Source organism: Hyalella azteca, unplaced genomic scaffold (genome assembly GCF_000764305.2).
Source record: "Hyalella azteca isolate HAZT.00-mixed unplaced genomic scaffold, Hazt_2.0.2 contig7350, whole genome shotgun sequence".
Taxonomy (NCBI): domain Eukaryota; kingdom Metazoa; phylum Arthropoda; class Malacostraca; order Amphipoda; family Hyalellidae; genus Hyalella; species Hyalella azteca.
This window is the reverse complement of record NW_025937478.1, coordinates 26,609-40,000: the sequence shown is the minus strand read 5'-3', so window position 1 is coordinate 40,000 and position 13,392 is coordinate 26,609. Positions and strand designations below refer to the sequence as shown.

General features: G+C 40.4%; 1 protein-coding gene across 1 annotated transcript; it reads right to left on the bottom strand.

Moving 5' to 3' along the window:
* Positions 1-5,008: 5,008 nt before the first annotated feature.
* Positions 5,009-13,171, bottom strand: LOC108668068 (ADP-ribosylation factor-like protein 4C). Its single transcript, XM_047881214.1, has 7 exons — positions 13,165-13,171; positions 11,555-11,696; positions 10,045-10,532; positions 9,343-9,398; positions 8,847-8,963; positions 5,121-6,900; positions 5,009-5,035 (listed from the first exon to the last, which is right to left on the bottom strand). The coding sequence occupies exons 1-6, from the start codon at positions 13,169-13,171 to the stop codon at positions 6,790-6,792; spliced, it is 921 nt and encodes a 306-aa protein (XP_047737170.1). The 3' UTR covers positions 5,009-5,035; positions 5,121-6,789.
* Positions 13,172-13,392: the final 221 nt, after the last annotated feature.

Genomic DNA, 13,392 nt, shown 5'->3' with positions numbered 1-13,392 from the left:
CAATGCTGTCGAAGAGCTCAAACGCGTACGATCATCCAAACAAAATAAATGTACTATGAAGAAGCGCCACCTAGCAGTAAAAACCTAAGCTAAGAAATCAGTTAGCCCTCCAGCGACGAGCTACCTAAAACCACATTACATCCATACCACATCGCTGAAATTTATTTATTGAAAAAACTTGCCATGAGACAAAATCATCCAACTGGGCATGGCACAGCCTGAATCTATAGACAATTTATTTGACTAATTGAATAAGTGAGCTTCATATGTAAACAAAATGCCCGTGGGGTTCACTGCGAATTTTTGACAGTTTGACAGTGCAACTCTGAAACGAAGGCCAATCGAAAAAAAAATGATCTCGACCTAAACATCACTGTTAGGTCTTATTTGACAGGTGCGCGAAATTTCATCGAGCCGCGTTCACTAGTTTGGGAGATATTTCAGGCTCACTGAATCTTGTGGACCAGCAGCTAGTCCGGCCGTAAAAGTGTCCAACAGGTATTCCAAATGGACTTTCCGTTTCAAGGGTCGGTCTACTTCTACTTAGTAGCAGTCCAATTCATGGTTGTGTATTAACTCAACCATGATTCAATTGTTGTGAATCCTACAGCCAATATCGCTTTAATTATCCTCATTTTCATAAAAACGAACCTACTAGTGCTTCATGATCGGCGATATAAAAACAACTTATTTCATGACTGGTCAAGTATCCATTACACACTTTCTATTGAATCTCAAAGTTTCGTTTTCGGATCCGCAGGGACGAAACCGTGGGCCACTAATTTAGCAGAATGACCCAGGCACACAATTGCGGTATGGGGGAAATGATGTAGCGGATCTCGCTACACAAAACTAAAATTTATGTATAATATATCTCGCTACCTAGAACTAATACTATGTTCATATTAATGTTAATTTTTATGTTCACATTAATATTAACACTTACTGACTTACCATATTAGGTTATCACATTAAATAATTATAAAATCGTCGTAAGAATATACATATGCGAACCGATTCAAAATGTATTGGACTTGATGTTTTTATACTGTTTTTATTTTGTTTTTATTTTATCAATGTTAGAGTACTTTCGCGACAAGACTCCGTTGGTTAAAAACCGAAAACAAATAATTGTTTTTCACTATAAAATACTATGTAGCAAATAGGCCTTACAAGCCTGAACGTTTAAATTTTGCTAACAGAGACCATAGTGAGCTCCGGATGCAACGGGTGCAGCAAACAGTTTGAACAGTATTATAGACATGAATGTTGCTAAGTTGTGGTCCCTTCGTAAGGCGAGGGTTATGTATGCAGTGCTAGGAAAGTGCGTAAGTAAAATTCGGTTTAGTGGATGCAAAATGAAACGGTGGATGAGCAGTGCAGAGCTAATAACCAAAAACGAAGCCTAACAACGTTATCATAGTGGTACAAATTATCGTTATACAAGTTAGATTGAAGACTAGAGACCACAAGTTATAATTTTATGCTCTTTTTCCGAATTAAGGTCGTACATTATTTTTTGTTGGCGTGGATGTATTCAAAATCACAGGTCACTGAAAGAGTCTACCAACGATTTTTGATCTACCAATGCCAACCGAAATTTTTGTTATTAATTATTGTAATCCTTGAAAAAAAACTAATTTTCAGCACATATCATCTGATGAGGGCGAGGTTGTTATGAATCGGTTCGACGGTTTGTTAGTAACGTCTCAGTAGATGAGGACTTAGTTAACAGAATTCATTGGTTGTGAAATAGAAGAATAATAGATACTCAAGAACCTGATAGCTTTGAATCCAAGTCTGTCATGTGGACCTGTTGGCTTCCACCCAATTTACTGATAGAATTGGCAGAGAAATTTGAAAAAAATGAATAAGTCGAAAATGCGCTACAGGGATGATTCCAGGCTGAAAGGAAAAGTCTTTTGAAGAATGACTAGAGCTTACGAAGCTTGCAAGTCTTTGTCATCACGTCTCCATAGCGACCTCTTTGGAATATATGAGTATTTCGTGGTTCCGGAAGGAAAACTATAACATGAAACAACAAATACCAGAACCAACTAAAAAACTGCGAAGTAAGATGTAACTAATCTATTAGAAAACACTTTTTCGTGTTTTGTGTAACCATCACATTTTGAGCAGACTTATATGTTTGTATCTTTGATTACTCCTAGGAATTAGTTGGAACAGATAAGGTAATGTTTAGACTAAATGTGATACCCTTCTCACATACCTTGGAGCCGTAAAATCAAAAATAGCTACGACTTAGTAAGTTCGCTAGCCATGGAGGGAGGATCAGGATCTTCTCAAGCTTAAAGCTTAGATCAGCGAAAGATATCCTCTGACGAGGGCAAAGCTAACGTACTTGATCATTTCTTCAGTAGCGTATTCAATGAAGAGGACTTGAACAGTATTCCAGCTATAGAGGAGCGCCCAGTCGGCTCTAAATTAACAAGCTTTGAAATACAAGAAGAAGAGGTTCTCAAGCGCCTTATCGCTGTAAATCCAAACAAGTCATGTGGACCAGACGGCTTCCACCCCAGATTACTTGCAACAGGCCATGGGCCTATTTCTTCAGCGCCGACACTTCTATTCTATTCTTAACCCACCAATCATGAATGAAAAATCGGGCGCTACGTGTGCCTGAGGGAATTTTGATAGTGAATGTCCAGTAGCTACTATTTTGGAAAAATGTTTTTAGATATCCGTGATACCAGTCATGAATCTAACCAAAATCGGCAACAGACCTCAATTTGGCCTATTTTTCAACGCAGATACCACTACGCTGGACGCACATGCGTGATCTGATCTCACATTGCCCCGGCTCTCCAACTTCACAGTAAAGGATTGATTGGTCTTAAAGGATAGAACCGTGAATGATCAGGTGATGCTTAAATGATGAAAATTTCAAGAAATTCCCTCAAATTTTTATATTAAGATACTCGATGTAATCGCTACGCAAAGAAATATTCTATACAAATTCTTTCAGGATTTCATGACTCAATCTTCACAACATTTCTCGAGTCTCCATCAGAACCGCACAATAGAATGGCGGGTGAAATTCGTCCCTTGGAGCTGAAAATCGACTTGAGGTTTCTCTGTGACGTACGCAAGTCTTCAGATCATCCAGCATTTAACTGTGTTCCAACAAAACTGTTATTTAAATTTTGAAACCTAAATACACAACAAAACGTTTAATACAAATCATCAATAGTAGGAAAGGAGAGCAGTTAGTAGGGCAGAAAAACAAATGCTTCATATTACTCATTTCATAAAAATCAAGTTTAATATATATCCCTGTGAAATGATGGATCAAAATCATGCTGCTGACATAAAGTTTGTTCATTCAACTATATCAAGTATTCACAAAGCCTATAAGGTTACAGATTTCTTATTTACAATTTTCAACAAAGTAGGAATCCGGTTAAATGGTCATAAGCGTAAGAGGCCTTCGCTCGGATCGAAACATTGTCCGTGAAGACGTGACAAGAAACAAGAACCTCTGTGAGGTGACACCTCATAAATACACACGGGACCTTTAAACGCGTTTATATTAACAATATCGCGGCGAGATTACAATAAGTAGGTAATTTCGAGTCGTTGAAATAACTCCTTAGGGCAAGCAGCTGAGTCGAGAGCTATAGTGTTACTTGTAACTTCAACGGCTCCAAACTAACTCGAGTGTCTTCGGATGCAATTGCAAGCATCGACAGTATATAGATGGCTCATAACACATATTTTACTGGCATTTTACGATCCAATCCAGTAACTCATGCAATTCATGCGTTGCTTCCGGCAGCATGACTGTCCTTAGGTTTAGACATGAGGCCTCCTCACAGCAGGTTACGAGTTGCGTATCTTGATACGCCGGATAGGTTAACAATGAGCAGCGTAACTTGATGTGAGATCTCAAATTAAAAAGAAACGAGTTGCCTAGCTACTCGTATGTGTCCTGCCCCACGTCCGGAAACGAATGGTGTTCCCATAAGCACATCAGCGGTGCGTCATGAGCATCGTCTTCTTAACTCACATGGGATCTAACTGACATTTGAAATGAGTTCACTACAATTATCCTAGAGAGATCTAGTTTGCCACTACGAACCAAAGAAAGACTAGGAAATGACGAGCGAGATTCTGACTAGAGTAGTGAATCTAATAGCAAAAGATTGTAAAATATGCCTAGCTGGCGTCATTATTGCGGTAAGACTCTTCGTACAAGTTTATATAGCAGGAATTTGATCAACTGCTACTCAACAACGACTGAACATAATTGAAGAGGCAAGTCATGTTTAATATTGCTTCACACTTGAATACTTATTTGTATTTATTAAAGTGTAACTTACTACACTGACAGCCACTTAACTATTATCAATGGCCGCCACTAGGCAATCAAGACTTGAAGTCACTTAGTTGCGGTATAAAAGGAACGGTCTTGTTCAGACTTGAAACAAAGCCGAAAAAATTTAAACATTGTTGCCATGGAAACTGGGTTTCATTTTATCGTTAAACTCAATGATGAACATTACAGAGCTTCATGCTAACCTTCCTGGTAGATCAGCGTTGTATATATAGCCTTCTTATATTAGCCTTCATATAGGAAGGCTGATACAAATGACGTGCAGCCACACCTTCATATAGGAAGGCTGATACAAATGACGTGCAGCCACACCTTCATATAGGAAGGCTGGTACAAATGACGTGCAGCCATACCTTCATACAGGAAGGCTGGTACAAGTGACGTGCAGCCATACCTTCATATAGGAAGGCTGGTACAAATGACGTGCAGCCATACCTTCACATAGGAAGGCCGGTACAAATGGCGTACAGCCATACCTTCACATAAGAAGGCTGGTGCAAGTGACGTGCAGCCATACCTTCACATAGGAAGGCTGGTACAAATGACGTACAGCCATACCTTCATATAGAAAGGCTGATACAAATGACGTACAGCCATACCTTCACATAAGAAGGCTGGTGCAAGTGACGTACAGCCATACCTTCATATAGGAAGGCTGGCACAAATGACGTACAGCCACACCTTCATATAGAAAGGCTGATACAAATGACGTACAGCCATACCTTCACATAAGAAGGCTGGTGCAAGTGACGTGCTACAGCCATACCTTCACATAGGAAGGCTGGCACAAATGACGTACAGCCACACCTTCATATAGAAAGGCTGATACAAATGACGTACAGCCATACCTTAACATAAGAAGGCTGGTGCAAGTGACGTACAGCCATACCTTCACATAGGGAAGCCGGTACAAATGTTGCGTGCAGTTGCCCGCATTAAGTTTTCCATTGCAAAACAGAAGCGAGGTCGAGTTGTTATCTAATATTTATTAAATTACCGAGGTTTTGCTCATGTCAACACATCGCGCATGTACATCACAGAATGAAGTCACGCTGCACGAGTAATCTACAGTTATTCGACACTTGACGGATATATTATGATAATCTATTTAATATGTCAGCTCATTCACTTCCTGTGAATGATTAACAGATCGGGGTGGGAAGCCTTCGCATTACACACTAATAACAGGATCATAACTTACAATAATACTGATCAATACGTCAATAAATAAAGGGTCTCCTCTTATATTATGACCTGCACGTATAACTAAAGCAGGAACCGTGATCATACCACAGTTTTAATGAGAATACTTCAAGTTCAGAGACATCGTCGGAACAAGAGCGTACATTGTTCACTCTAGGCAGGCACCAAACTAACTCAGAGCCTATATCAGTAATTCCTAAACCAAAAAATGAAGATCGCAAATAAATACTGAAATTTTCCGCACAATATTAAGAAGCCGATTTAAATTATTCCAACCTTCAAGTAAGCCCGATTCTTTCCAGAACTAATTAATGTACCTGGAAATAAATAGAAGACGTTAAGCACAGACAGAGGAGTTGTTTCCACCTCTTCTCTTTATTTAAGAAATGAATCCACCCGCTGGAAGTGCCGGCTAAAATGAAACAATACAAGAGAATCAATGACCGCATAACAACTGAAGATAGTAAAGATTCGTATACACAGAATCGTATCCGGTCAATTTCTTTCTAATTTGAGGTAATATACATAACAGTATATACCTAACAGGAATGATTAATCCTGTTCATGGTATACTCTTAATGACCGGCAGTATCGGGAAGAGCAGATGTCATTTAATAAACACCGCCCTCATTTACATATCTAAGAATGTTATTATATATACATTGCCAGCATTGATTCTCAAATTCATCACGTTTCAAAATTAAGGTGTGAAATCGCCAACGTCAGATATGAGTAAGAAAACTCACAAATAAGACAAACACTTTCTCAAAAGGCCTAACAGATCGTCTTTTTATAGTGCTTCAGCCAGCAAATTAAACGATTAACACGGCCCAACTCCTCAATTTTGTAATGCAGCAGAAGGAGCAGTGATAATAAAATCTTAAAGGTTGAAGGCGAATCCTGTTAAGCAGACTGTAGCGTGCGGGCTCCTGTAACGGTTGGACGTTACAAGACCGGCAGGAACGTCCCGGTTACGTACGAGCGTCCGCCGCCTGGACCACGCCCTCTGCTCTCCCAGGTTGCGGTCGTAAAATCATAGCTTTATTTCCCCAGGAAATTTACAATCGCCGTAAAAATTTAGGGTTTTCGCGGCAGTATATTTCCATTTGCGACGCCGACGTGAGATGGCGGAGAACATTGTGAGGTCTTGGGCGAGTTCTCTCAGAAGTCGCCGTCACTGGAGTTGCCGGTCACCGGAGTCGCCGGTCATTAAAGTCGCCATCACTGCAGGATCATCTGGGTTTACGGCGGCAGGTCCTGGAGATCCTGCGCTGCCTGTGAATGAGGTCGTAGAGCTGCTCCAAGGCGACGTCCAGCCCTTCACCCGTCACGGCGCACGCAGGCTGCAAAAAAAAACAATGCCTCATAATATAAACGTTTATTGCATATCGTTCATATTAAAGTTTTAGATCAGCCTACCTTCTGTAGAATAATCAGTCAATTTCTATGCTTGCAGCTGTTATCAGCGTACACTAAACAGCCCAATAAGCAACGGTCGCGTGTGTCGTGCCGAGCCCCTGGAAATACGCGCGTGTCAACAGCCTACACGTCACCGCTGCCACGCGGCCAGCACTGCGTCTGTGCGAGAAGCGCTCACCACGAGTGCTGAACAACAGTAGACGGCAGAATTATCAGTGAACAACAGTCAACGGCAGAATTATCAGTGAACAACAGTAGACGGCAGAATTATCAGTGAACAACAGTCAACGGCAGAATTATCAGTGAACATGCAGTCTAGTCAAGGGCAGCATATCAGACAACGATTACGATGCCAGAAGTTTAGCGATGATCTCGATATGTAATTGGTGCGAACTCGTTTAGCGATAAGCGTCAAGTGACTGAAAGTTATTTATAGAAAACGCAAAACCGTAAATGTTTAGAGCTCAATCAATTGAACTAACCAATTAACGGCAGTTCACTGATTAATTTACAATGGATGGGCTTGTGTAGTTATATAACAAGACCGCCTGCTCAGGCAGGTGCTATAGGAAAGTCCTCTTCTGTATGTCATTGCAGACTTCACGGAATGTATATACCCATTTACACAACTGTGTCTAACATAATTATTGCATAGCGTACTTGTCTGGATATAAACCATGTACAATGACAAGCAGAATACAAACTCATGGTCAATTTTAAATAATAACTTCGTGAGATTGGAAGAGAATGTGGGGACAAGTTTTGAATTTCCATTAAATGGAGTAAAATGATTGCTGGGATTTTAGTTTGCTGGAACCCTTGCATGGTAAATGCATAAATGCTATTCTAGCACACACCGGCAATATCCATCGTATATACATACGATATTTCTATTGATATTTTACGCTAGTTGACACGTCGTATGTTGCATGTCTGCATATTATTTGCGTACAGAATAACTTTTTACCCGAATCGAAAACTTCGAAAATACTAGCGAGGATAAAACCTTGAACATTTTGTACGTTGTAAAATGAACATTTAATGAAATTTACAAACACAAAATTTTCATCAAATTAAAACTGACTTTCAAACACGAAAAGCAAGTTTTTCGATCTTTTCTTGCGCCTTTTAATTTATAGCTTGCTATTAAGCTTGTTATTTTATATTTCGCTTGCTATAATGGAACATGGTGCCCTCGAAGTTCGTTCGAACAAGACGCCACGATAATCGCTCCGTAGAATTATAATAATAATGAGGTTTATAATAAGACTTTAATTAATTAACTTCACTTTAGTAGAATAATCATAATGATCTCAGAAAAGACGTTTAGGGATTATAAAATCTCAGTGATTATCTGACGTCTGCGTGGGGAACTCATTGAAGTATACAAGTATACTCATGGCTTATACAAGGTCCCAGAAGGATTACCAGAATTTGAAACAAGAACCAACACCAGGGGCCACGGCTATAAACTAAAAACAGCGTTGGAACACATCCATGCGACAACATTTCTTCTCGCTTCGAGTCACCGACATGTGGAACAGCCTCCCTGATAGCATCGTTGAAGCTCCGAGTATGAACATCTTCAAAAACAGACTAGACGAAGCTATGCAGGAGCATATGTTCAGTCTTAAAATGCCTAGCAAATTACGGACCAGGCAATAAGTCCAGCAGCTATCTCAATCAATCGTCAGTTATGGAAAGATCGGGTTCCAAAGGCCGGATCCCTTGTGAATCAAGTCACGAAAAATTCAAGAATCTGCAACAGGCCATGGGCCTATTTCTTCAGTGCCGACACTTCTATTCTATCTTGCAGAACCGCGCAGCGCACGCTAAACAACACTAGTCGCCATGTCGTAACCCCACAGACCTGGACGTGCCAGAGGCGGTTGGTCCCTAGCTCGGCGACGCCCAGCAGGCGCGCGATGTGGGCGCCGTCGCGGGCGCCGGGCAGGTCCTGCTTGTTGGCCAGCACCAGGATAGGCACCTGCAGCCCACGTGAACCATCATTTAGCAAGCTTTTTACATTACCTTCTATTACACTACTTGTAAATGTTGTAATCTTGCGTTAAAGGCAGGTGTTGCAATTATCTGGTCTGCATCGTAAGTATCACAAATATCTTGTCTTAATGCAGATGTTAAAATTATATTGTCTTAAGTGCAAGTGTACAGACTATATTTTCATACGTACAGGTAGTGTCATTATCTTACCTTCTGTGTTGTATTCTGAACTGATTGATCCAACGGGAATTCTTGTAAATTAGAGAAATTTGCATAGTTGAGCATTCCTGAATACGGGCATAACAATCAATGAAAATTAATGAGGGATGACATAATGAACGTGCGCCAAACGCTGAGACCCTTGCCTGGGAGTTCTCTGGTTGTCTGGCCATCTTGTAGAGCTCGCACTTGCCTGGGAGTTCTCANAATTATGAGCTGCAACACGTAGGAGTTACGTTATGAACTAAATCATGAGCTGCAACACGTAGGAGTTACGTTATGAACTAAATCATGAGCTGCAACACGTAGGAGTTACGTTATGAACTAAATCATGAGCTGCAACACGTAGGAGTTACGTTATGAACTAAATCATGAGCTGCAACACGTAGGAGTTACGTTATGAACTAAATCATGAGCTGCAACACGTAGGAGTTACGTTATGAACTAAATCATGAGCTGCAACACGTAGGAGTTACGTTATGAACTAAATCATGAGCTGCAACACGTAGGAGTTACGTTATGAACTAAATCATGAGCTGCAACACGTAGGAGTTACGTTATGAACTAAATCATGAGCTGCAACACGTAGGAGTTACGTTATGAACTAAATCATGAGCTGCAACACGTAGGAGTTACGTTATGAACTAAATCATGAGCTGCAACACGTAGGAGTTACGTTATGAACTAAATCATGAGCTGCAACACGTAGGAGTTACGTTATGAACTAAATCATGAGCTGCAACACGTAGGAGTTACGTTATGAACTAAGTCATGAGCTGCAACACGTAGGAGTTAAGTTATGAACTGAATCACCCGTGCCTGAAAAGTATTGCTTAGAGACCCGTGACCTCGAACGTGATCTGGCACAAACCAGCAGCGCAAGCAAACTCGCTGGCCACTCACCTTAGCTTTACCGGTGGCTCCTCGTATTCTTTCGCAATTGAAGCCAATTGTGGGCACTGTGTGGAGATATTGGTCAAACTTGAGGCGATATAAGGCCGTTGATTTGCCTGACGAGTCAAGACCGAGCATGACGATGTGTAGGGTTCCCTGACCACGGCTCAACACGTCCAGGATGCTGCCGCTGCTACCAGCGCCTCGACCAGACGACCACTTGCCGTGTCCAGACGGTCCAGCATTCTTGCCTTCACCGATAGGGCTCCCTTCCCCAACCTCACGTGCTTCTTCTGGGGTAGTAGGCCCCAGTATGCGGGAGCCCTGAGACTCCTTCGAGGAATGCACAACCCCAAATCCCCCATCGGAGAGGCTGTGGGTGTCGGCATCTGCCGCGGCCGCCGAGCGGCAGCAGCAGCAGCACGCGCTGTTGCCTATCTTTCTGGCCTCACCACCTTACACTTCAAATTTTGCCAGCTCTCGGCTGGACGCTTGAATGCATCTATATATATAAACCTAGCACTTTATTAACATCTTGTCCTTATAAAAGTCAGCGACTGGGACAGATACACGTGACTAGCGCTTCCATAGAACATGCATAGAATTTTAGAAAGCGCGAGCAAAAGACACCTAAAATTTCATAGGCATCTAATGCCCACATTTTTCAAACTTTAATAAATCCTGAAAATACATAGTATATAATTAATCGCTTTTAGAGCTCTTAAAAATATTTGAACGTTTATGGTAGCTATTTCATTAACTATTCAGTTCGCCGTTATTTCGTACTCGTTGACGACGTAAATTGTTTTCTCTGGAACTTATTATTCAAATATTGTCGATACAGATAATCTAATGTAATAGCCGCCGAGAATTGAGCTAGTAAGCTTTTTCGTGCCGCAATACCAATAACACTACAGTTCCGAACATCAGAGACTCTTACGACGAACCTAACTGACTAACACTTCACTCAGCCGTTTGGAGGGAAAAAAATTTCAAAATAAAAATATATTTTAGTAGCAGATAATCCCATTTGAAAATTTGCAGAAATTAGCTTTATATACAAAAAATTTTGGGGGAAATAATATATATTCACTTTTAGCTTTACTGCACTTATTGCACAATAGTCTGAATAGAGAAGTACACAGATTTCGTTTTCGATCGTTACCTGTTCGGCTGAAAACCGATCGATAATCAATAATAGACACATGCTGTCGCTGACGATTCCACCATGCACGCAGAACCTGAAAGTTGAAACTATTCATTCAAGTCTGATACTACGGCATATACAGTCACAAACTTGTCTTACTCAGTCACTCAGGATTGATAACAATAATTATTTTAAGGAAATTCGGATTCAATACCATACTTGGAATCATCATCCAGTTGGAGTCAACAACCAGTTAAACACACTTTCATCGATTGAAAATCACTCCTTTTACTGTTAAGGTTCACAAAAATCATTACGCTTCTTGGGACGAACGTAAGTCAACAATTAAATCTGCCTGCATCAGCCCGCAGCACTTGATACCCAACACCACCTCGGACGTTTCGATGGCAACTGATTCATTGAAGATGAGAGCACGAGGGCGGACTGAGGGAAAGAGAGCTGCAGCGAGAGATTGCGTTCATGAGAAGTAATTAAACTTAACTTTACTTGACGACGGTGAAAAGAAAATAACTATTGAAAATAATATATAAAGAATCATTATAAAAACAATTAGGACTTTCAAAATTTGGGAATTTATTTATAAAACGTTAGTACAGATTTCATATATCGATATATATGAGTCTCACTTTAGCATTTCAAGCGATTATTTCACATACATCAAACTATAAGGTTTAATATTGGAACATTATTCAAATTCATAAGCGGTATTTTCGTTCATTCAAATTGGTTAGCCTATGGGCAATAAACAGCGCGTTTCATAAATAGAGTTGTTGTTTAAAACGCAGCTATGTACATTACCGTTTCACGTGCAGTTGTCAACTACACGCCTACCTTTCACAATGAAAATTTGCTCACTTATCACGCTTTAGTGAACTACATTTTTAACCGAGGGCACTCTTTTTAACTGTCCTATACTGTTTACGTTATGGTGCCTTGTATATATGATGATAACGATATCAATGCTATAAAGATGTTTATGCATTTGTATTCTTTAGCCAGATCGTATATGTGGTTTTACGATAACATCGATAAAATGTAAACGAACCAAAATAAAAGATAAACCTATAGATATTGCTTCATTAAAAAATCAAACAAAAATCCATTAAATTTATCTTGTTTTTTGAAATGTAATCGAATACACGAAATTTTACCTGCTAGCTTATGGCTTTCACGTTTTTATTCAAAAGCAGTACGTGGCAACTCCGACCGAACCCCAAATTTATTAGTAAATCCGAATCGATCTCTGACGAGGTTTAAGTTCGATTACTAATTACTTTGTACATATCGCGATATCGGGAACGACAGCATGCACAACAATGTCAATCTTGTCTAAAAAATCTCATGAAGACTCTCAAAAAATTATTTTCAAGTGTTTTAATTGTGAATTTAGGACCGAAAATCATCTCCCATAGTGTGCTGTCTCAAGAAAATGTGTTAGTAGCGCATCAGCCCCGCCACACGAGAGTACAACTACAAGCAGGCTTCAGTCAAGACAGGGTGGCCCAGTGGTTACAGTTCAGTACCGAGACTGCAAACGTGAGGTGCGGGTTCAAGCTCACCTTTGTGCGTCAGTTTCTGGTCAGAATCGGCGAGGAGGCCGGGCGGTTTAAGCATTAGACAAACTTTTAGCAGTGAGTTGCGTGTTCAAGACCGTAGCAAGCTGAGAATGTTCTGCGATGTTAAGAATCGGTGACAGGCCTACGGCCGAATAAACGCTGAAACCGCTTTTATTTTTCAAGGAAACTTGAAGTCCTTTGCTAATGCCTTCAGTCACCATACTTAAAAAATTAATTATCATTTACCATATGGTCTTCATTCAGCGTCCATACTCTACTGTAGGATCGTAAAACATATGTTGACGATCTTGCATCAGCAGCCATAGTCGAATGTCAGACGACCATCTTACCCGACATGATTTTTGACGGCCCTTCATGGTGTTATATTATATATTTTCCTCCGTTATATTTTCCGCCATGGCTTGGTAATAGTGAGATAGGTATAATATAAATAGCTCTTCATAACTATCGGATCACATTCTGACCTGTTGTTTTAACGGTCTTCATCCTATTGCAATTTTCCACAATCGTATCATCATCTGACCTGAGAGGTTTGACAAATTCAGTCACTTGTTATA